The following is a 21,659-nucleotide window of genomic DNA, read 5'->3' as shown; positions in this document are numbered from 1 at the left end:
GAAACGCGCGATAATTCCTGAGCCTTTTGGGAAAGGCCGTAAAATAGGGGTGGAGCCACACAGTGGTGACCCGGAAGCAGAAGTGATTTCCCACAGGCAGAGTGTTGGAGAGCGTCCGCAGCGACCGCAGCGGTGGAAGGAGCAGTTTATTCCTGTGCAGCCCAAAACTAGGAAGAAGATGCTAATTAAAGTGAAGGTGGGAGCACCTCCAGCCTTGCCGAGACGCTGGGGTACTGGGCTAGCCGCTGTGCCTCTCACGGGGGAAGCGGGGAAGGAAAACCACGCTTTTCCCCGAGCTTGGAGGGCGCTGACAGTCTCAGGGCTCCGCGCGAGGGGCGATGGGAAATAAGGGGACCCTGGAGGGTTTTGAGAGCGGGGGCCAGCCCCACCAGACAAACCCGAGGACTGTGCCATCCCTCTTTCTCATCAGGTCGGTGCCCTAACCCAGAAGGTGACCGCCTTTGTCCGTCTCTATATTCAAACCCTTGTGGTCGTAGAGAAGGCCTAGCATCAGCTTGGCCCCCCTCTCTTTAGAATTCTTGGAATAAGCTGATCTCCATTCTTCGTGACCAGCCTACCTTCTTGTCCTAGCCCCTAACATCGGCTGTCTTCGAGCACAGCGCAAAAACGTTAGCCTGGGAGAACCGGGGGCCTCCCAGAGACTAGACAGCGAGCCTTTGCTGATGGTTGCCAAGATGTAGTGTCTCAGTCGTCCTTACAGGAACCAAAGCTGGGAGTGTGTTCAGTCAGCAGCTGTCTTTTTGAGCCGGGCATCCTGGACCTTGACTGAGGCAGGTTAGTTATCGGTGCCCTAGTTCTTGGTACTAGCAGCGGGCGTCCGTGTTTCCTTCATCTCCACTTCTTAACTCCCGTGGTTTTTCTTTATTTCCTTTTTCTCCTGTTCTCAATCCTCATTGTTTTTATCTGCTGTTTCCTCTTTTGTACTTTCAGAGAGAGAGACACACAAACTAACAATTGATGCAGTCTAGCGTCAAGTTGTACTGATAAGTCTATCGTTGTTACTGCGACAGAATCACCATAATGTTAGCCATTCTTAACCTTTTCGCCAGCCCTCCCAAACCACCTCTTAGGGAAGGATTGAAGCCAAACAGCATGTTGAAGATCATTGGTTTTCAAACTTTGAATAGTAACTAATAAAAGAGTTGTGAAGTCGGTTGAATAAGTCAGTGGGTCTCGAGCAGCGTTTTTTAAAAAAGAAATAAAATAGAAAATATCAGGGTATATTGCTGGCAAAGGTAAGGATATTGCTTTGTGAAAAAATTGTTTTCGTTTTCATGCATACCATACATGTATGTGTTAATGATTCACGTGTATTTCTTAGTCACTGTCAAAAATGTTTGAAAAACACTACCAGATAAGTAATTTTATTTTCTTTTCAATCCGTATGGTTTCTCATGTCCTCTTAGCCCAAAGAAGTTACTACTATTCTTGTGTTTAGTGTTTTTCAAAGTTTTTTTTTTTAATTTCACCCTACACTTAAAAATTTTACCTCGTCACCCATACACAGAAAACTTACCCTTACTGTGTGTGATACTGATATTTTCAATTCTATTCTAAGTTGATTTCATAACCTACTGATGGGTTGAGACCTGCAGTTTAAAAAATACTGTACTGTGTTCAAGATGGGGGTCTTGATAGAATATTGATTCTGATTCAGTGGAGTTGGGATGGGGTCTGATATTCTGCATTCTGACATGCTCGCAGTTAATGCTGATGCCGCTTTTCTGGGGACTACATTTTAGTAGCAAGGTTCACGATCATGGCCTTTCTGATCTTAGAAACTTTGAATCCATTTTTATTTAGTGCTTCTCTAAAATTGTCATTCTCCTTTCCCCACAACACTTTCCTTTTTGTCTTCAAACAGCACTCTCTGTCGTCCATCTCTTTTTTGTTTGCTACATTAAAATATGTACATGTAAAATACATAACGTATATGAACGCCATGAACTCTTCATTACTATGCAAATGATAGGTTTTTTTGTAGGGTTCCTTTATGAATTATTTATTCTTCATCTTTTGTCTCTATGTAGCTGACTCTTTCCATATCTTTTTATAATCCTTTACAGCTAAATCCCTGCTGGTTGAAATCTTCTCTTGTCCACCTCCATCTCTGTGGCTCAAAAAATTAAATGTGTCATCTTCTATCTTATGCCATCTTCCGAATACCCACCTCACAACTGGTCCCATCAGCTACCAGGTATCTAGAACTCAGTTCTTAGAGCATTACTCTTTGATAGGAAATAATTTTTCCTTTGGAACCTCTTTTCTCTTTCCATTCCTCTTACCCTTCATTCAGATCCAGGATCTTATTAGTTTGTCTTTATTTCTCTGTGATAACAGAGTTTTCCTACTGCCATACAAGACATAGTGTACAAAACCAGACAGAACTTCCTTAAACATCTTTTTCATCTTGTTACTTCCTAACTTCAGATTCTGCATTAATTTCCTCATTGCAGTTTACCTTGTGCAACTGCGTTTACTATCTCAGCCCCATTTTTCTCATTCATGTTTTTAATGTACAAGTAAAACACACAGTTCTTAAGGATTTAGTTCAGTGACTTTTCAGCAATAGTATACACCCACATATAACCACTGCGAAAACAAGATATAGAACATTTCCACCCCACTCCCTGGAATGTTCTGTCAGTTAGTTTTGCTTGTTTTAGAACTTTACATAAATGGAATTATACATTATGTGAATTTTGTGTCTGGCTTCTTTCACTCAGCATGATGTCTGTTGTGTATACCTGTAGTTTATTTCTTAATACTGAGTAGTATTCCATTGGGTGACTGTATCACAATTTGTTTATCCATTCTCCTTTTGATAGACATTCAGATTGTTTCTGGTTATAAATAAGGCTCATATGAACATTCATATACAAGTTTTTTTATGGATGTGTGTTTTTATTTCTCTTGAATAAATACCTAGGAAAGGAATTGCTGAGTCATGTGGTAGATACATGTTTAATTTTTTAAAAGAGTGTGCCAAACAGTTCTCCAAGTGGTTGTACCATTTTACATTCCTATCTGCAGTGTATCAGATTGCAGTTGCTCTGCGCCCTTGCCAACTTTTGGTGGTGTTAACTGTTTTGATTGTAGCTCTTCTAGTGGGTGTGAAATGTTATCTCTTTGAGGTTTAAGTTGATTTTCTCTCACTGTAGCACTTTGTCATTGCCCCTCATATTTAGAAAACAGTATACAACATTGGTACTTTTTTGTATACTGTTTTGTTCTATTAATTTTCTGTCTGGTTGTTTCTTGGTTGTAAATTTTCACTTGAAAAAGATTGTTGGTGAAGGCCGATCTCATATTTCTTTTCTAGCCTCTCCAGTGCCTGGAGCAGTTGTCAGGCTTAGGTTCATTGTATACTTGGTAAATAACCTTGGATATATTGCCAGGTCAGTTATCAGGTTTGAGGAAAGAAACTCAGGATGACATGATGTATCCATAGTATCTTTTTAAATTATTCAACTAATCTAAAAAAAACTTTAATCGTGGGAAATTTTAACATATACAACAGCAGGAAGTATAATATAAAGTACCCCTCACCCACCTTCAAAAGTTTATCATCTCTTGGCCAATTAATTTTATTAACACTCACCAAATCCCCCTGATTTTTTTTTTTCTTAAAGCAAATCCCAGGTAGTATATCATGTTATTCATATGTATTTCGGTATTTATCTCTAAAAGGGAAAAACTTTTTTTTTTTTTCTGACATAACCATAATTACCAAGGTCCCTTGATGGTGCAAACAATTTGCACTCAACTGCTAACCTAAAGGGTGTTGGTTCGAACCCACCCAGCGTACTGAGGAGGAAGAGGCCTGGCAATCTGCTTCTGTTAATATTACAGCCAAGAAAACTCTGTGGAACTGTCTGCTCTGTAACACATGGGATTGCTGTGAGTCCAGGTCGACTTGATGGCCACCGATAGCAACAACCCTTGATACACTTTCTCCTCAGTCCTGCTCCCCTTCTCAAAGAATGCCAGTACTACCAGAGATATGTGTACTTTTAATCCTTTTTTTTTTCCATGTATGTACCTATTGGAAACCCTAGTGGCGTAGTGGTTAAGTGCTATGTATGGCTGCTAACCAAGAGGTCCGCAGTTCAAAACCCCCAGGTGCTCCTTGGAAACTCTATAAAAAAAAATAGGGCAGTTCTACTCGGTCTTATAGGGTTGCTATGAGTTGGAATCGCCTCGATGGCAGTGGGTTTTTTTTTGGATTGGGTTGGTACATATTATGTTTGTAAATATATGGATATAGAAAATATGTAATTATATATTATTTAAAGGATTTTACATTCGTTATATCTTTCCATGTTAGTGTATAAATTGTTATTGTTCAGTGTGGTACATGCATAGATGTACCATAGTTTAATAGGTTTCTTGTTATTGGGCATTTAGACTGTTGCTAGTTTTTTTTGTTTTTACAAACAGTGCTACAGTGCACCTCACATGTGCCTCTTTGGATGTGTGCCCAATTTTCTCCACCAAGTTGGTTACCTAGAAGTGGAATTGCCTAGTTGAAGAGTCTTTGCCTTTAAAATAATAAGATCAGACTGAAACAAGTACTTGTACGCTGGTGTTCATAGCAGCACTATTCACAATAGCCAAAAAATGGGCGCAACGCAAATATCCATCAGCAGATGAATTGATAAAATGTGGTATATACATGCATACATACATACAATGAAATACTATGCAGTTGGAAGGAGTGAAGTTCTGATGTATGATACAACATGGATAAACCTCGGAGACACAGGGGGTGAAATTAGCCACACACAAAAGGACAAAAATTGTGTGATTCCACTTATATGAAGTATTTAGAATAAGAAAAATTTATAGATACAGAAAATAGAATAGAGGTTATCAGGGCTGGGGGGGGTGGGTAATGGGGAGTTATTATTTAATGGGTATAGCTTTTCTATTTTGGATGATAGGGATCCAGAAATAGAACATAGCCCCAGTTACACAACACCGTGAATGTACCTAATGCTGCTAAATTGTACACTTGAAAATAGTTAAAGTAATAAATTTTATGGTATGTATATTATACCACAAAAAAAAAAAATTAAAATTGATAAAGTGAAGTAATTTTGGATAACAGAACTGAAAATTATCACCTTGTCAGATAGGGATCGTAAAAATTACCATCATTTCATAAAAGGACATGTTAAAATGAATATATTTAGCTTCATGAAAATGTCACTGTTGTCATTATTTTCTTCATTTTGCCAGCTTGGTTTGGAGTGGCAACTTGAGAATCACTGTTGTAATTTGTTCTTCTGTGGCCAGACAGATAAATCCAAAGGAGTTTCTTTTGTGTTTTTGAAACATACTTAATACTGAATCATTCTCATGGTCAGGAAATTTTCTAAGTACTTTCTTCATTCTGGTCTACATGAATACCATAGAGAGGGACCATATGTTATCTTGTGAGCTACTGCAGTAGTGTACATTGGGCCCCAACACTGGTCCAGCCAGACTCAGGCAGTAAGTGTGCAGAGCTGTAAGTACTCTAGGATTGGACAGTCTGTTTGGATTCACACTCTATTTTTGACTTCATAGTCATGCTTTTTAATCTCTCTAAACCCCAGTTTTCTCATCTATAAAACGAACATAGTGCATATAGGAACTTGTAAGGATTAAATGTGTTGATGCATGTACAGCACTCAGGATAGTTTCTGCCACTTGGGAAGTCTTTAGTAAGTGTTAGCTGTGATTATAACATGATCATCAGTGTATTTAACCCTTCCACAAGTATTTATTGACTGCTTATATGCCAGACACTGTGCTTTATGCTTGGAATTGGGAAGACGAATAAAACAGGCTCTGTCATTTAGTAAGTTGGAATAGGCATAAACCAAAAACCAAACCAGACCCATTCCTGTTGAGTCAATTCCGACTCATAGTGACCCTGTAGGACAGAGCAGAACTGCCCCACAGGGTTTCCAAGGAGCAATTGGTGGATTCCAACTGCTGACCTTTTGGTTAGCAGCCGAGCTCTTAACCACTGCACCACCAGGGCTCCAATAGGCATAAAGGAAGGTATTAATAAAGTGCATTGGGAACAAGTTTTGGAGTCCCTGGGTGGTACAAACATTTAACATGCTCAGCTGCTAGCCGAAAGGTTGGAAGCGCAAGTCCATCCAGAGGCACCTCAGAAGAAAGGCCTGGCAATCTACCAAAAAATGCACGATTGAAAACCCTACAGAGCACGGTTCTGCTCTGACACACATGGGAAAGCCATGGTTTGGAATCAACTCAACAGCAACTGATTTTTGAAGGTCTGAGGAGTAGGGGAGAGTATTGGAAAGGAGTAAAAGCAAAGAAATGCCCTAATTAGGCTGCGTGGTGTGTTTATTGTCTGGATCACTGTAACCTGATAGGACTAGAGTTTTAGAGAGTGAGGAGGGATGGGAGAGTAGCTTGGGTGGAGCCTAGGATACATGACTGTACAATCAGCATAAATACAGTATTTGGGTAACAGCAGCACTTATCCTATGGAGGAAGTTCAGAAGTCCGGAGCTGCACTTTAGGATTTAGGAAGAATTCTGGAAAAGCTTTGGAAGAATTCTAAGTGTTTCTTAAAAAGTTGATCAGAAGTGATCTCTGATGTCCTTGAGGATTCTTTGAATTATCTGAATGTTAATATCTACTGTTGATATTTATAATAGAACACGCCTTTGTGACTTGAAGGAATACTTTAAGACACCTCTCATTGGAGTCACATCCAAAGGAATGGCAGTATCCTCACTGATTTTAGTGAGGGTGCGGGGAAAAGATGACCTATGGGATTAAGAGGGTTAGATGGTTCACAGAATCTTTTCCTGCCAGTGTCCACAACCTGAAATGTTATGATCAAAGCCTTCTGATTCTTCAGAACAGCTTTTCTGATAATGTTCATCTTTCAGAAGGTAGTAGACCGCCAGAGATCAGGACGTGATGTCTTACCTAGAAGACAAATTTGTAAGTGTGTTGGGCCATAGGATTCATGAAACCCTTGCCTATTTCAGACGCTGACCGGAAAAGAAATTGAAATTGACATTGAACCCACAGACAAGGTGATGTATTCTCAACACCTCTTCATGCACTTCTCCCTGCCATGTATATTTGTTTGTGCGTGCTTATGAACTTGGTCCTTTATCTCTCATGCTGTCTACATAGCCCTTGTTCTTTCCATTTTCATGGTCCTTTTTTTTTTTTTTTTTAACCCCTGCTTGAACAGCCCCTGACTGCTTGTTCCCTTAAAGGTGGAGCGAATCAAGGAGCGTGTGGAGGAGAAAGAGGGAATCCCCCCACAGCAGCAGCGACTCATTTACAGTGGCAAACAGATGTAAGTTTGGGATGGGAATGAGGGTGTGGCAATCTTATGTGAAGATGAGGAGGGGCAAGTGCTGAAGATGGATCGGGCCTGCCTCTCTCTCTTTGGTGCATTGGGACCCTTTGGCACCTTGGTGAAGCCTGTGAACCCATTCTCATAGTAAGGTTTTTACAGTCATAAAATACATAGAATTTTGAAGGAAATGAATTATATTGAAATATAGTTATCAAAATACTGTAAAAGGAATTTGAGATATAGTAGCATATGTGCTTTATTAATGCATTAAATAAGATTTAATGGTGGCACCTTGGAGGCCTAAAAATAGTGACACAACCAGACATATGCACGCATATGCTTGTACCTACTTCAGCAAATAAATGGAAATAACCAAAGTGCCTATCAATGGATGAATGGATAAGCAAATTGTGGTGCATACACACAATGGAGTACGCAACCATAAAGAACAATGCTGAGTCTGCAAAATATAATATGAATGGACCTGGAGGGCATAATGCTAAGTGGAATAAGTCAAGCATATAAGAACAAATATTCTACGATCCCTCTTTTATAAGAAGACAACAAAAACCAAACCCAGTGCCATTGAGTCAATTCCGACTCATAGCAACCCTATAGGACAGAGTAGAACTGCCCCATAGAGTTCCCAAGGATCGCCTGGCGGATTTGAACTGCCGACCCTTTGGTTAGCAGCCATAGCACTTAACCACTACGCCACCAGGGTTTCCATAAGAAGATAAGAATAGGTAAATATAGAGAGACCAATGTTCATTGGTGGCCATTCGGGAGGGAGGGGAAAGGTACGCTTTACACCACAGGGACTTGTTATCTTTGGTGATGGGAAACGTGGCAGCGAATGTGGACGTAGTGAGCACAACACAACCAAAGAAAAAAAAACAAATGTTTGGGCACATATGGATGTTACTGTTGTTAGGTGCCATTGAGTCAGTTCCAACTCATAGCGACCCTGTGTACAACAGAACGAAACACTGCCCGGTTCTGTGCCATCCTCAGAATCATTGTTACGCTTGAGCCCATTGTTGCAGCTACTGTGTCAGTCCATCTCGTTGAGGGTCTTCTTTTTCACTGACCCTCTACTTTACCAAACATGATGTCCCTCTCCAGGACTGGTCCCTCCTGATGACATGTCCAAAGTACTGAAATGAAGTCTTACCATCCTTGCTTCCAAGGAACATTCTGGCTGCGCTTCTTCTAAGACAAATTTGTTCGTTCTTCTGGTAGTCCATGATATTCAGTATTCTTTACCAACACCATACTTCAAAGGCATCAATTCTTCTTCAGTCTTTCTTATTCATTGTCCAGCTTTCTCATGCATGTGAGACAATTGAAAATACCATGGCTTGGGTCAGCTGTACCTTACTTAGTTCCCAAAGTGACATCTTTGCTTTTTAACACTTTAAAGAGGTCTTTTGCAGCAGATTCACCCAATGCAATATGGATGGGTATAGGCAAATTGGTATATGGGTAGGTACAGCTGTATATAGATGAGAACAGATACAAATATCCATTAAAAAAAAAAATTGCATCAAGTCGATTCTGACTCATAGCGACCCTATAGGACAGAGTAGAACTACCCAATTGGGTTTCCAAGGAGTGGCTGGTAGATTTGAACTGCCAGCTTTTTGGTTGGCAGTCATAACTCTTAACCAGTGCACCACCAGGGCTCCGGAAGTATAAAAAACCAAAAAACCAAACCCAGTGCTGTCGAGTCGATTCCGACTCATAACGACCCTATAGGACAGAGTAGAACTGCCCCATAGAGTTTCCAGGGAGTGCTTGGCGGATTCGAACTGCTGACCCTTTGGTTAGCAGCCATAGCACTTAACCACTACGCCAGCAGGGTTTCCCTCCAGAAGTATAAGAAAAAGTACAGGTATGTATAAATTCAAATATGTGGGTGCAGGCGCATATATTCATTGAAGACACAAATATGGATAATCTTAAAACAACCAGACACCTTCCAAGATTACTTTTGTGGGCTTGAAGGCTTAAGACCACAGTCTCATGGGACAACTCAGTAAATTGGCATAACAGAGTTCACAGAAATCGTTACCTGCATCCTAGTGAGATGAGTAGCATCTGGGGTCTTAAAAGCTTGCGAGCAACCATTTAATGCACAACCATTAGTATCTACTCGCCAGAAGGAAAATAATAAGAAGACAACCAAAAGCTCAGAGAAGAAGCAAGTCTACGGGGGCCACAACCTTGTCTGACCTGAGACATGAAGAACTAGATGGTGCCCAGCTACCAGCACTGCCAGTTCCAACAAAAGTTGGAACAGTAGAGAACAGAGGACTCACTGAGACAGTTGCGCTGAGACACTCTTTAAATCTAGAACCCAGCCTATCTCGAGATCACCTCTTAGAAAAATAGCAAAGTGGCACATAAAACAATATTACTCATAAGATTGGTGCTTTACTTAAAAACCATCTGTATGAGACCAAAAGGTCAACAAGCAAAGATGAGGAGATAAAGGGGCAGGGTAACTAGCCTACTGGAAATGGAACAAACAACATAAAGAGAATGTTGACACATGGTGATGAATGCAATCAATGTCACTGAACAATTTGTGTGGAAATTGTCGAGTGGGAACCTAACTTGGTGTATAAACCTTCACCAAAAACTCAATATAATATTACATAAAAAAGAAACAATGTATTGCATTGGGCAAATCTGCTGCAAAATACCCCTTTAAAGTGTTAAAAAACAAAGATGTCACTTTGAGGACTAAGACGCACCTGACATAAGCCGTTGTATTTTCAGTCGCCTCATACACCTGGGAACGCTGGACAACAAATAAGAAAGACTGAAGAAGATGATGCATCTGAATTATGGTGTTGGCAAAGAATATTGAATATGCTGGAGACTGCCTTCAAACCCAGAAGAAATAACGTCTGTGTTGGAAGAACTACAGCCAGAATGTTCCTCAGAAGGGAGGATAGTGAGGCTTTGTCTTAGGTACTTTGGACATGTTATTACGAGAGACCAGTCCCTGTAGAAGGACATCATGTTTGGTAAAGTAGGGGGCCAGCGAAAAAGAAGACCCTCAGTGAGATGGATTGACACAGTGGCTGCAACAGTGGGCTCAAACACAGCAATGATTGTGAGGATGGCACAGGACCAGGCAGAGTTTTGTTCTGTTGTACATAGAGTCACTGTGAGTCGGAACTGACTGGACTGTGCCTAACAACATTCAGTGGTGTGCTTGTAAACCAGGTTACCAGTAAAGCAAAAACTAAGCCTTAAAAAAAAAAGAATGGTGGGCCTAATAACTACCATAATTTTGAAATATTTTCAAGATACTTGGAACAGTTGCAACTTGATGAAAATAGTTTATCCATATTGCTAATACTACTGTGGTTTGCTTATATTCAAAATTAAAAGAAGTGCTATATTTGAGTTAAAAACAAACCCCTTGTCGAGTCAGTTCCGACTCAGAGTGACCCTATAGGACAGAGTAGAACTGACCTACCAGAGCTCCATGTTTGAGTTAGTGGTTAGTAAAAATAACGGTACAATTTTTCACCCATGTAAGTTCACAGACACCCAAAGGGATCCATAAATCCGAGGTTTAAAACCCCTGTTCTAAATGGTATTTCTAGTGCTTTTTTTTCCCCTTCTACAGGAATGACGAGAAGACAGCAGCTGATTACAAGATCCTGGGCGGTTCAGTTCTCCACCTGGTGTTGGCTCTGAGAGGAGGAGGTGGCGTTAGGAAGTGATGGACCCTCCCTCCATTTTACCTCCTTACCCTGTCACTCATAATGAGGCATCATATATCCTCTCACTCTCTGGGACCCCAGAGCCATGTCCCCTCCCCTGGATGCCCAGTCTTGCATATCTACTGGTGGGAGACTGTGAGGACCCCAGGATGCAGTGTTCCTGGCACAGAGGGCCCTTGCTGGCTGTTGGGTTTTAGTTTGCAGTCCTTTGTGCTCCCCTCTCTGATGGGTATGTCCCTGGTTGTCAATAAAACATTTCCTGGCCTCCTGGAATCTTTTTTTATATTGTACAAATATGACTGACATAAAAATGGATCCCATGCTCACCCATTTATACCAGGCTGAAGGAGTAGGACAGTGGAAGCTATTATCAGACCCTAGGAAAGCCTACTCTCAGTGATGTGCCGAAGCCAGCTCTTACCTGCTCACGAGAGCCAATTATTGGCATCTCTTCCCAACTCCATGTTAAATGACTTCAGGTTGGTAGCTTGAAATTGTCCATGGTGGGAGTATTTACAGAAATGGGTAAACACTGTGAATCAGTCCATACCCCTGCCCCCCAAAACCATTATTTGGACATATTACTGACATGAATGATAGAAATCAGGAAAGTAAATTCTCTCCTATTGTGGCTCTGCTGGACATCTGGTCCTGGTTGGAGAAGGGCCTCAAGGTCCTTGCAGACACTACGTTCTTTATGGCTGTAATATGCTGAGGGCTCTGGGCTCTACAAGTATCGAGACCCTCATACGGAGAAAGGCGGTAGGAGTGGCTAGCTGTGATGGCTCACTCAGTTCTCAGTTGGTAGGATAAAATGCAAGTGGTGGAAGAAAGGGCTTGCTTCCCTTGCCTGACTTCTACAGTAGAATCTAGCGAGGCTGACTGGTATGGAGCAGTCAGGGAAGAAAACCTCTGTGGCTAGCCTTTTGGAGAAAGAACTACCGTACTGTTCTGTGGACGGTGTCCTTGGTATTTTGCTGCAGTCCTTCCCATCCTCCACGGTCAGGAGGCGCTCTTGCGCGGTTACCAGGCCGACGGCTTCATCCGGGTGTGGTGGCGCTCTAGTCGCCGTTTCTCCATATCCAAGCGAGGCGGCCTCTTTCCAGCTGGAGCGTTGCCGGGCACTCTATGGCTCTGGGGAAAGCTCCGCCTCCGTGCACGCAGCCTCCGGAGCCCGACATGGCGCGGCTTCCAAAGCTCGCAGTCTTTGACCTGGGTGAGAGTCGGGTGGGGAGAGTTTCGTAGGATGCACTCCCTCTCCACATCCCAGTTGTACCTCTCCCGAAACCCTGAGCCCTTCAAGGCTGAACCTTCTCCCTCCTTTCTCTCGCAGATTACACGCTCTGGCCTTTCTGGGTAGACACGCATGTAGACCCCCCTTTCCACAGGAGCCGGTGAGGCAGGGCTAGGGAGGACAGGGACCGGGAGGGGCCGGCCCAGAGCTGAACTCACTCTCGCCCTCTGCAGTGATGGAACTGTACGAGATAGCCGGAGTCGGACCGTCCGGCTTTACCCAGATGTGCCCGAGGTCCTGGGACGACTGCAGGGCCTGGGGGTGCCCGTCGCGGCCGCTTCTCGGTAAGAAGAGCGACCAACAGAAACTGTCAGTCTAGTGCTGAGGGATGCATGCTTGGGGAGACTTGTTGTGTAATCTTTGGCTGCAAAAATTTAGGAGGTGCAAATTTGCAAGCATTTGCGTTTTTTTTTTTTTTTCACTAATCATACCTTCCCGTGTGACTTATATATATTGAATATTGCCTGAGTGTCTGCTGTGTGAAACTGGAGGAATATGGAGTTGAAAAAGGGCCGAAGTTTCCTACCCATCCTGGAAAAACAGCAATTTGATTTCCCACAATTGTACTTAACTTCATTTGCAGCCCTGGCCCTTCACTCTCTTGATCCCATCTATTACATTTTTTGCAGGACAGGTGAGATTGAAGGGGCCAACCAACTGCTGGAACTCTTTGACCTAGTCAGATACTTTGTTCATCGGGAAATCTATCCAGGCAGCAAGGTCACACACTTTAAGAGGTACACAGAGAGAAGGGCAGGGGCAGGGAGAAAGAATACCAGAAAGGCTGGGGAACCAAGATGCCAGCTTGGTTACCCCTGCCCTGTCTTGCATAGGTTGCAACAGAAGACTGGAGTTCCTTTCTCCCAGATGATCTTCTTTGATGATGAGAAGCGGAATATTGTAGACGTCAGCAAGCTGGGTACTGAGTGATGAGGATAGCCATTTGGGAAGTGAGGAGGAAGGTTCCCAAAGAGGGGTTAGGTAGATGTGTACAGGGTGGACAGTCTGCATGACAGGTGATACCCACAAAAGGTGAAAGTAATAATGAAGAGCCCTGAGGCCCGCTGAAATGTGACTTCTTTTCCTTTTAGGTGTTACCTGTGTTCATGTCCAGAATGGAATGAATCTTCAAACCCTAACTCAAGGGTTAGAGACATTTGCAAAGGCCCAAGTTGGGCCTTGAGGTCCAACCCTGTGGATGAGTCTCGTTTGAGGCATAAAAAGGGGAAGGCATTTTGAGGTGCATTTGTAAATTATTAAAGTGTATTTGTGTGTGACAGAAGAGATCCTACCCACGGTGTGGGTTGTTTCTGTTTTTCTAGTGTGTGAATGGAGTCTCTGGGCGGTGCAAACGGTTAAGCACCCAACTACTAGCCAAAAGGTTGGCAGTTCAAACCCACCCAGAGGTGCCTGGGAGGATAGGCCCGGTGATGTGCTTCCAAAATGTCACAGCCTTGAAACCCTATGGAGCAGTTCTACTCTGCACATATGGGGTCACCATGAGTCGGGATTGACTCAACAGCAACTAACAACAAGTGTGTGGACTGGGGTTGGCTATCCTGATGTGCCAAAACCAGGGTGTGAAGCGTTAGACTGCATCAGGCCCTGCACTCCCTCCCTCTCCCCCTTTCCTCAGCTCTGCCAAGGGTAAAGGCCGTGAAGAACTCTTCCGCTGGCCCCCTACCCTGGGGTACCATTATCATGCACATTCCTTCCAGGAAACAAATATTCTGTCGTTGGGTGGGACAGGAGCCCTTTTAGAGTTGAAAATAAAGCGGCTGCTTTAAGAAGAGCACGTCAATTTGGAGCTGATGGCTTGGGTCACGTGGTGCAAGTGGTCCTATTTGCGTCTGGTGGTGATGTCGCCGCGGTGCACTTAGGAGTGATTGGCCACGGCTGTCGCTGAGTGATGAGGCTTCGCCCTCCAATTGAGCAAGGCGGAAGTGTGGAAGACACCGTGGGATCGAGGCGAGAGTGGCGATGAGTGGTCTCAGTCGACTCTTCGGGAAGGGTGAGGCCGGGAGAGAGGAATGTGCTGGAAGGTGTTGGTGGGGGCTGGGGAGGGGAACCGTGGCAGGACTCGGCCATACGGGGAGGCGTGCGCGGGCTGCGGGACCAGTACCGCGCTCGGCCCTGGGCAGGGGAAGAAACCGAGCAGCCCCGGCCGATGGCGGTGCTAGGCCCATCTCCGGTGCCAGAGGGACCATTGCTCTCCTCTGCCTTCCTTCCCCGCTGTCTGAGGGAAGAGCTCCGGGTCAGGGAGGGGATGTGAGTCGAGGTCATGGTAGTTGTACTGGCTCCTAATGTATGGCTTGGGGGAGTGTAGTTTCCACCTGTGGAATCCAGTCCTTTCCAAAACGCTGATGCTGACTGAGCCAGGCATTGTGCTGGGCAAATCTGAGGTGAATAAGAAAGACTGCCTTCTTGAAGCTCATGTCTGATGAGGGAAGACAAGTACAGACAGGTATTTACAGTGTAGCATGGCAACTCAGGAGTCTGTCAGGTGGAGCAAACCTTTAACATGCTCGGCTGCTAACAGAAAGGTTGGAGGTTCCAGGCCACTCAGAAGCACCTCTGAAAAAAGGCCTGGCAATCTGCTTCTGAAAAACCAGCTATTGAAAACCCTATGGAGCGCGGTTCTACTCTGCTACAGGGGGTCGCCATGAGTCGGAATCTGCTCCATGGCAACTGGTACTGGTAGCAACTCACTGGTGGCGATGTTGGTAAAGCACCAGGGAGCGTAGAAGTAGGCATTGGAGGGAGTGATCCAGAAGAGTTCCCAGAAAGTTAGGAGCTTGTCAGGTAGGGAGCTGAGGTATTTCAGGAAGCAGGAGTAGTGTACACAAAGCCAGAGGGAGGAGAAGTATGTGGTCTGTTCAGGGAAGAGACTTCTGGCTGCTGGGTGAGTGAGTGTATGTGATCAAGAAGAAGGGGAAGGTAGAGGAAAGTGTGGACCTTGTACATCCTGCTAGAAAGTTTTGGGTTGTGTCCCGTAGGCAGTGGACAGTGTGGAAAGATTTTAAGCAGGAAGAGACGTTTTATATTGGGGGGAAAAATTCTTAGAAGTGTAGAAGATGAAGGAGAAAGTCAAAATCAGATTTTTTTCCTTTAGTTCCCTGTAGTTCTTTCATTTGATCCTGTGCAGTCAGGACTTTGATCATCTCCTAGGGCAGCAAGTGAACAATGATTCTAAAAAGAACACTCCATATGGGATCAAACTGACAACAGCAACTTGAAAGAGTAGATAGGAACCTTAGGGGGCAGTGAGTTTATATTAGTGGGGGAGGAACAATTGAGAAAAGGAGAGTGTGAATGGTTGCACAGCTTGAAGAATGTAATCACTATCGCTGAAGTGTACGTGTAGAAATTATTGGTGTGTTTTGTGTATACTCTCAACAACAACAAAAGTAAAATAGGAGAATTTTTTTTTTAAGTGACAGGAAATGATTTGAAAGGCAGCTTGGATCAGCAAAAAGAATCCTGGCTTGTGACATCATACTGCCCTGTTTCGATTCCTGCTCAGTCTCTTGCTAGTTGTGATTTTGGACAAAAAATTTTAACATCTTTGAGCCTGTTTTTACATTCACAAAGTGAGGATAGTACATTCATTGTAGGGAGTCATTTAGGGATAGACAATCACACAGTAAAGTGCCAGGACAGTGCCTAGCACATACTGAGCACTCAGTGATTGGTGGCTAATGTTTTTCCTTCACACAATATGGGCCTACTCCATTGGAATCTTTAGGGAAGAAGGAGAAGGAGCCAACCCCTGAAGAGGCAATACAGAAACTAAAGGAGACAGAGAAGATACTGATCAAGAAACAGGAGTTTCTGGAACACAAGATTCAACAGGAGCTTCAGATGGCCAAGAAGCATGGGACCAAGAATAAGAGAGGTAATGTGGGGAAGGAGCAGATGGGGAGGGCTCAGGTGGGAAGCAGGTGCTTCTGGCTCCGATGCTTAGGGTGCGGGATGGGACAGCTGCCCTGCAGGCTTTGCGGAGGAAGAAAAGATTGGAACAGCAGCTGGCACAAACCGATGGGACATTATCGACCCTGGAGTTTCAGCGTGAAGCCATTGAGAATGCCACCACCAACACAGAAGTGCTTCGTGCCATGGAGTTTGCTGCCCAAGGCATGAAGAAGGCCTACCAGGACATGTGGGTACGGGGGGAGGGGAGGAAGGGCCACAGGCTCTGGGGAGAGTGGCTTGGTATCACACCTTGAACCTCAAGGCGCCTCTCAGAATGTGAATTTACAAGTATAGATGCTTATGATAGCTAGAGTCTATGCCTTTTTCCTTCCTTGCTGGCTGAGGCATTCAAGGGAGGAAAGATTATTTCTCTGATTCTTAAAGATCCTTCAGGGAAAGGAGTGCAACATATTCTCCCCAATGTGGGCTCTTAACAATTTCTCAACCCAGACATATCTCTATAATTTTCCAAGGATCTCTTCTGTCTGGTAGTCATGGGCTTACCAGTCTAAGACCACAGTCAAGAGGGCTTCATTCATGTGAAATGAGAAAGTCAGGGGTTGTTGCCTGCTTTCTTGGCTGTGTATCTTGTTCTCAGGGACATCGACAAGGTGGATGAACTGATGGCTGACATCACAGAACAACAGGAGGTGGCCCAGCAGATCTCAGATGCGATTTCTCGGGCCGTGGGCTTTGGAGATGATGTGGATGAGGTGACTGGGGATGAGGGGTCAAGGAATATCAGAGAAAGCCTGGGACCACCCAGCAGAATGCCCAATAGAAGCTCTTGGGCACAGTTTTGGGGGATAAGTCTAGAAGTGGTATGTTTTTGGAAGTAGAAGTTTCCTTCCTTCATATTGAACAGTCTTGTCAACCTATACCCAGGATGAACTGTTGGAGGAGCTAGAGGAGCTGGAGCAGGAAGAATTGTCCCGGGAGTTGCTACATGTGGGCGACAAGGAGGAAGAACCCCCAGTCGAATTGCCCAGCATACCCTCTACACATCTGCCTGCAGGGCCAGGTACCCGGGGCTGCTCTGTGGTCTGGAGGACTTGAGAGGGTGGGAGAGATGCAGGAAAGATTGTTCCACATCTGTCTTGCCTCAAAGGAGCCAGGCAGAGAAGGCTGCTGCTACAGTTGTACAGGTTGTTGACTGCGCAAGGGTGTCTAGCTGAAGGGAATGAGGACACACTGGGGAATGATGTGCTTCACTCACCAAGCTGTGCATGCTGCTTTAGGCTGCAAATGCTAGGAGAAAGGCGTTTTTTTCTAATTTGCATAAAAGTTCTATGGGAATTAGCAGCAGCCCAGCAAGTAGAAGCACCGCACCTTTAGGTTCTTTGCTGAGGAGACATAATTCAGCAGGCTCTGAGTGGTATAGTAGGAGATGGTTGGAGGTGGCTCCAGTCTTAACAGTTCTTCTTTCTTTCCCTGGGCGTCTTTGTCCCCAAAGCTCCCAAAGCAGATGAAGATGAAGAAGCACTAAAGCAGTTGACAGAGTGGATATCCTGATGAGTCTGGATTTATCTTCCTAACACCACCTTCATTGGTCTCTTTTCCTTAAGTGCCAAGTGCTGAGCTAAAGGTGCGTAGCCTTTTTAGGAGGTCCTGCTGAGGATGGTAGTGTGACCCTACCTGAGAAAGGCGTCTGCTGCCCTCCCATTCCTGGCTCAACTCTGAAGATGAATCTTGGTGTGGGGGGAGCTGCTGGGCTACGTTCTCCTTCATAATGGTTACAGTGCCCTTGCTCCCAATAAAACTGGGCAAACGGAACCTCGGCGTCTATACTGCCTTGTCTACAGCTGAAACTTTTCCCTAGTCCTTGGAGCCTTGTTTCAAGCAATTAATAGTGGGAGTAATGAAGGGGAGTTGAAACATAGAACAAATAAATGGGTTTTCCCAGTTTCTTAACCTCCTTTGTTCCAGGCAGACACTGTTTGATCTTTCAAATTGGTTTGTCCTAGAGTTGCCTAGTGCTGAGGCTGAGACTACTGCCACCTGTTATCTTAGAACCATGTGGATCCTTCTTTAAATCTTTTTTCATCTCTTTCCCCCAGTCATGCCTCTGCTAACATGGCCCATGATTTACCATCCTTTTTCCTTTTGCAAAACACATTTGTCATGAAAGGAGAGTACAGAGATGGAAGGGGCAAGTGGCTTTCCTTTATTTAGAGCCTAGGGTTAATAACTTTCACCACTAGAAAGCTTGGTTTGAACTCTGCTTTTTCTGTGTCTTTGAATAATAATAGTGTGAGGGGCCCTAGCTCACTGGGATTGTTTCAGTACTAGGTAAGGTGGCATTTGGAGGGAGAAGGAACCAAGGCACTTTGCACACAGTAATACCCATTTCTTTAAAAAGTGGGGCGGAGGGGGAAGCTATTCCTATGGACTATAGAGGCAGAGCCATGGCCAAAGCAGAGCAGCTGGGGCCTTTGTCCCACTACTTGAACCTTTAGAGAGCACAGAAATGTAAACTAATGAGCCTGTACTTAGCCAGAATAACGAAGCTTCCCCAAAGTGGGTGTTAATCTGAGCACACCATCCCCTTCCCCCACATGAGCCACATTGTGAATTACAGTGTCCGTATAAAGGTGTCAAGATTACTGGTTACAGGCTCTGGCCAGAAATCTACCTCTTACTCTCAGCAATGTTTACTGCTAAGATTCCCCTGAAGAAAGAATGTCATTGACCCCAGCTGATGAAACTAAATCAGGATTAAATTTATTTTTCTTACAAAAGATTTTAGCCCCAGGCCCTCCTACTCTGCTCCTCTCTCATCCCCCTCCCTCAGCCATTCTCAGGTCTTGATTTCCAAAGATTGGTGGCGATTAGTGGTACTGGGAGGCTGGCACATGGTCTCAAGCAACCTGATCTCATGGGTAGGTTGCTCAGGCTGGAATTTGAGTACCCAGGGATCCTTGATGATGTCCAGGATGGTGGCACGCTTGGTAGCTTGGCGTAGCATCTGTAGGATCAGGTTCTAGGGCAGGGGAGAAAGAGGTCTTGGCTGAGCTTGCCCCCCATTGTGCCACACAGGCAATGAGTAGCTGGACCTGAGAAAGAAGCAGGACAGCCCATCACACCATTCTGGTGGAAGGGAATATGATCCTGATTTCATCCTGGAGAGCCAGGATTCTGTGCATTTAACACCCTGGAAGGGAAGGGAAGAGTTCCATGGAGGTGTCCCTTATATAATCCCCTTCAGCCCTAAAAAGATAGAGGCTGGAACCAGCTACCCACATCTAAGATTTGGAGCTCAGTGATTGACCCGTAAGCCCTCCCAACTATCACAGGCAGGGACTAGAGTATGAGATGGATCTGGTGTGGGAAGAGCCATCTCCCAGGTTGTGAGCCCTAGGTTGGGTTTTCACCCTCCCTGTGGGTCATCCGTGAGGCCTCAGCCCTCCTGAGGGAGCCAGCACCTTGCACTCCTGGGAGATGGTGTAGTTAGATGGGAAAGTGACCTCCTTCTGAGTCTCTCTCAGCAGCTTCTTGAGATTGGTGTCATCAAAAGGCAGACGGGCAACCACTAGGGTGTAGAGGATGACACCCATGCTCCAGGTGTCAGACAGGAAAGGGTTGTAGGGCAGGCCTAGCAAGATCTCCGGGCAGGCATAAGCAAAGCTGCCACAGTAGGTCTGGCTGAGGTGGGCAAAGCAGTTCATGTTGCGATAAGAAGGGCTACTACGCACAGGCTGGTTAGGAATCACCATCTTGGCGAAGCCAAAGTCCGATATCTTCACATTCTCCCGCTTGTCCAGCAACAGGTTCTCCAACTTTAAGTCCCTACCAGCAGCAGAAAGGCTGGGCGTCAGGCTGGGGAGAGGGCTTAGTATTAGACCTGGAGCTGAAGGGTCAGAGGTTAGAGATGAGGAAAGGCAAAATGGGAGGGAGACACCATTATGAGAGTACGAGGTAGAGAGAAAAGAGAGCCCTGGAGTTGTAAGCAGAGCCCAAAGGAGAAAGGGAGGGAGAGAAACATAGTCCCAGAGGACCACTGGGCGCTCACCATTGTATTTCATACAGGATTCTGCACCCAGTGGGTACTTAATGTTTTTGACCAGATGACAAAAATAGAGTGGATGAATGGGCTTAGGTATTGAGGAGGGAGGTCAAGGGGGGGAAAAAGAGGCCAGAAAATGGAAGATGTGCATAAAACCCCCTTGAAACTCCACAAAGGCCCCAGGTCTGGGTGGCAGCGCCCTCACCGGTGCACGATGCCCTTGCTGTGTAAGTAGGCGATGCCCAGGGTCACCTGGGAGAACCATTTGCCAGCAAGGGGCTCAGAGCAGGCCCCATAGCGTTGGATCCACTCAAGGACGTCACCACCCTGAGCCAGCTCCAGAATGATGTACACTCGGGATGTGGTCTCGATGGCCTGGTAGAAGTTGATGAGGTTCTTGTGCCGTAGGACCTTCATTATCTGAACCAGGAAGAGGGCTCCATCAATCCTGGGAAGGGAGAATTGGCCGCACTCCCAGCCCTTTTCTACCCTCCCACTGCGACTTAGAACTTTGGAAGAGAATTTTGTGAACCCAAGAGAACTGGTAGACAAGTGCCTGGTGGCCTGTAGGCAAACCCTGTGTTTTGCAGTTTTACTATTTGAGGGGCTGGAGGTGAATGGGTGGGTGGGAAAGATGCCAAATTTTCACATCAAGGAATTTTCCTAGCTGCATAGTGAGATGGTCAGTTCTGGTTTGGGGATTTCTGGCCCCACTCTCTCCTAGCCATATCCCTTCTGAGAGAAGCCTTAAGCAGCTTGGTACCCAGCTCCAGTTCCCTCTTCCAGCCCCCTTTCTGACCTGTATCTCACGGGGCAGGAACTTGTTAAGATAGTCTTCAGAGGCCTTCTTCTTTGAGATGATTTTGACAGCCACCATGACCTTCTGTTTTGTGTAGTAAGCCTCATACACCGTTCCATAGGAGCCATTGCCAATGACCTTGCCCACCTCATAACCATACTCCTCCATGACAGAGCGGTAGGCTGTGGTGGGTGGTGGGCCCTCCAGAGTGTCTCCCTTCCCCATGGTGTTGGACTTGTTGAGAAAGGGAGCTTTGCCACCTGGAAGCCTCCTGTCTGCTCAGAGGCCTACACCTTGAGCTGCTGAGGGCTAGGGCACCCAAAGTGAAGCAGATCTCTAAATCTTTACTTATGAAGTCACCCAAGCCTGGAATGCTGGGCTCAGCTCTCCACTAGGAACTTGGAGGGAGAAAGAAAGGGGTTCTTTTTCTCTCTGTTGGCTGTTGTTATTTCCTCCTCCTGGTTACAGAATTCCCCAAGGTCCCA

General features: G+C 45.1%; 4 protein-coding genes across 5 annotated transcripts; 3 read left to right on the top strand and 1 right to left on the bottom strand.

Moving 5' to 3' along the window:
• Positions 1 to 73: 73 nt before the first annotated feature.
• On the top strand, positions 74 to 11,370 carry NEDD8 (NEDD8 ubiquitin like modifier). Its single transcript, XM_049897753.1, has 4 exons — positions 74 to 196; positions 7,041 to 7,088; positions 7,278 to 7,360; positions 11,010 to 11,370. Exons 1-4 carry the CDS (start codon positions 179 to 181, stop codon positions 11,104 to 11,106), a joined length of 246 nt encoding a protein of 81 aa, XP_049753710.1. The 5' UTR covers positions 74 to 178; the 3' UTR covers positions 11,107 to 11,370.
• A 776-nt stretch (positions 11,371 to 12,146) lies between these two features.
• On the top strand, positions 12,147 to 13,639 carry MDP1 (magnesium dependent phosphatase 1). 2 transcript variants are annotated; one of them, XM_049897751.1, is made up of 6 exons: positions 12,157 to 12,322; positions 12,440 to 12,500; positions 12,574 to 12,684; positions 13,030 to 13,137; positions 13,234 to 13,319; positions 13,492 to 13,639. In XM_049897751.1, exons 1-6 carry the CDS (start codon positions 12,235 to 12,237, stop codon positions 13,581 to 13,583), a joined length of 546 nt encoding a protein of 181 aa, XP_049753708.1. In that variant the 5' UTR covers positions 12,157 to 12,234; the 3' UTR covers positions 13,584 to 13,639. The 2 variants fall into 2 exon arrangements, with proteins under 2 accessions (XP_049753709.1, XP_049753708.1); XM_049897752.1 differs by lacking the exon at positions 12,440 to 12,500 and having other exon boundaries at positions 12,147 to 12,322; positions 13,035 to 13,137.
• A 64-nt stretch (positions 13,640 to 13,703) lies between these two features.
• Positions 13,704 to 20,088, top strand: CHMP4A (charged multivesicular body protein 4A). The gene is made up of 6 exons (XM_049897750.1): positions 13,704 to 14,411; positions 16,146 to 16,295; positions 16,382 to 16,559; positions 16,971 to 17,085; positions 17,258 to 17,393; positions 17,826 to 20,088. Exons 1-6 carry the CDS (start codon positions 14,381 to 14,383, stop codon positions 17,882 to 17,884), a joined length of 669 nt encoding a protein of 222 aa, XP_049753707.1. The 5' UTR covers positions 13,704 to 14,380; the 3' UTR covers positions 17,885 to 20,088.
• Positions 19,170 to 21,399, bottom strand: TSSK4 (testis specific serine kinase 4). Its single transcript, XM_049897755.1, has 4 exons — positions 21,175 to 21,399; positions 20,581 to 20,795; positions 19,795 to 20,188; positions 19,170 to 19,352 (listed from the first exon to the last, which is right to left on the bottom strand). Exons 1-4 carry the CDS (start codon positions 21,397 to 21,399, stop codon positions 19,170 to 19,172), a joined length of 1,017 nt encoding a protein of 338 aa, XP_049753712.1.
• Between the last annotated feature and the right edge of the window lie 260 nt (positions 21,400 to 21,659).

This window comes from Elephas maximus, chromosome 10, assembly GCF_024166365.1.
Source record: "Elephas maximus indicus isolate mEleMax1 chromosome 10, mEleMax1 primary haplotype, whole genome shotgun sequence".
Lineage (NCBI taxonomy): Eukaryota > Metazoa > Chordata > Mammalia > Proboscidea > Elephantidae > Elephas > Elephas maximus.
This window is presented reverse-complemented; position numbering and strand designations above follow the sequence as displayed.

Coding starts and splice junctions, on each gene's coding strand:
- NEDD8 (XM_049897753.1), top strand. Junction 7,089..7,277: donor ACATTGAACCCACAGACAAG/GTGATGTATTCT, acceptor GTTCCCTTAAAG/GTGGAGCGAATCAAGGAGCG. Junction 7,361..11,009: donor ATTTACAGTGGCAAACAGAT/GTAAGTTTGGGA, acceptor CCCCTTCTACAG/GAATGACGAGAAGACAGCAG.
- MDP1 (XM_049897751.1), top strand. CDS start 12,235: ATGGCTCTGGGGAAAGCTCCGCCTCCGTGCACGCAGCCTCCGGAGCCC. Junction 12,501..12,573: donor CCCCCTTTCCACAGGAGCCG/GTGAGGCAGGGC, acceptor CGCCCTCTGCAG/TGATGGAACTGTACGAGATA. Junction 13,138..13,233: donor AAGGTCACACACTTTAAGAG/GTACACAGAGAG, acceptor TGTCTTGCATAG/GTTGCAACAGAAGACTGGAG.
- CHMP4A (XM_049897750.1), top strand. CDS start 14,381: ATGAGTGGTCTCAGTCGACTCTTCGGGAAGG. Junction 16,296..16,381: donor TGGGACCAAGAATAAGAGAG/GTAATGTGGGGA, acceptor GGGATGGGACAG/CTGCCCTGCAGGCTTTGCGG. Junction 17,086..17,257: donor TTGGAGATGATGTGGATGAG/GTGACTGGGGAT, acceptor ACCTATACCCAG/GATGAACTGTTGGAGGAGCT.
- TSSK4 (XM_049897755.1), bottom strand. CDS start 21,399: ATGGGGAAGGGAGACACTCTGGAGGGCCCACCACCCACCACAGCCTAC. Junction 20,796..21,174: donor TCCTGCCCCGTGAGATACAG/GTCAGAAAGGGG, acceptor TTCCTGGTTCAG/ATAATGAAGGTCCTACGGCA. Junction 20,189..20,580: donor AGCAAGGGCATCGTGCACCG/GTGAGGGCGCTG, acceptor CCCTCTCCCCAG/CCTGACGCCCAGCCTTTCTG.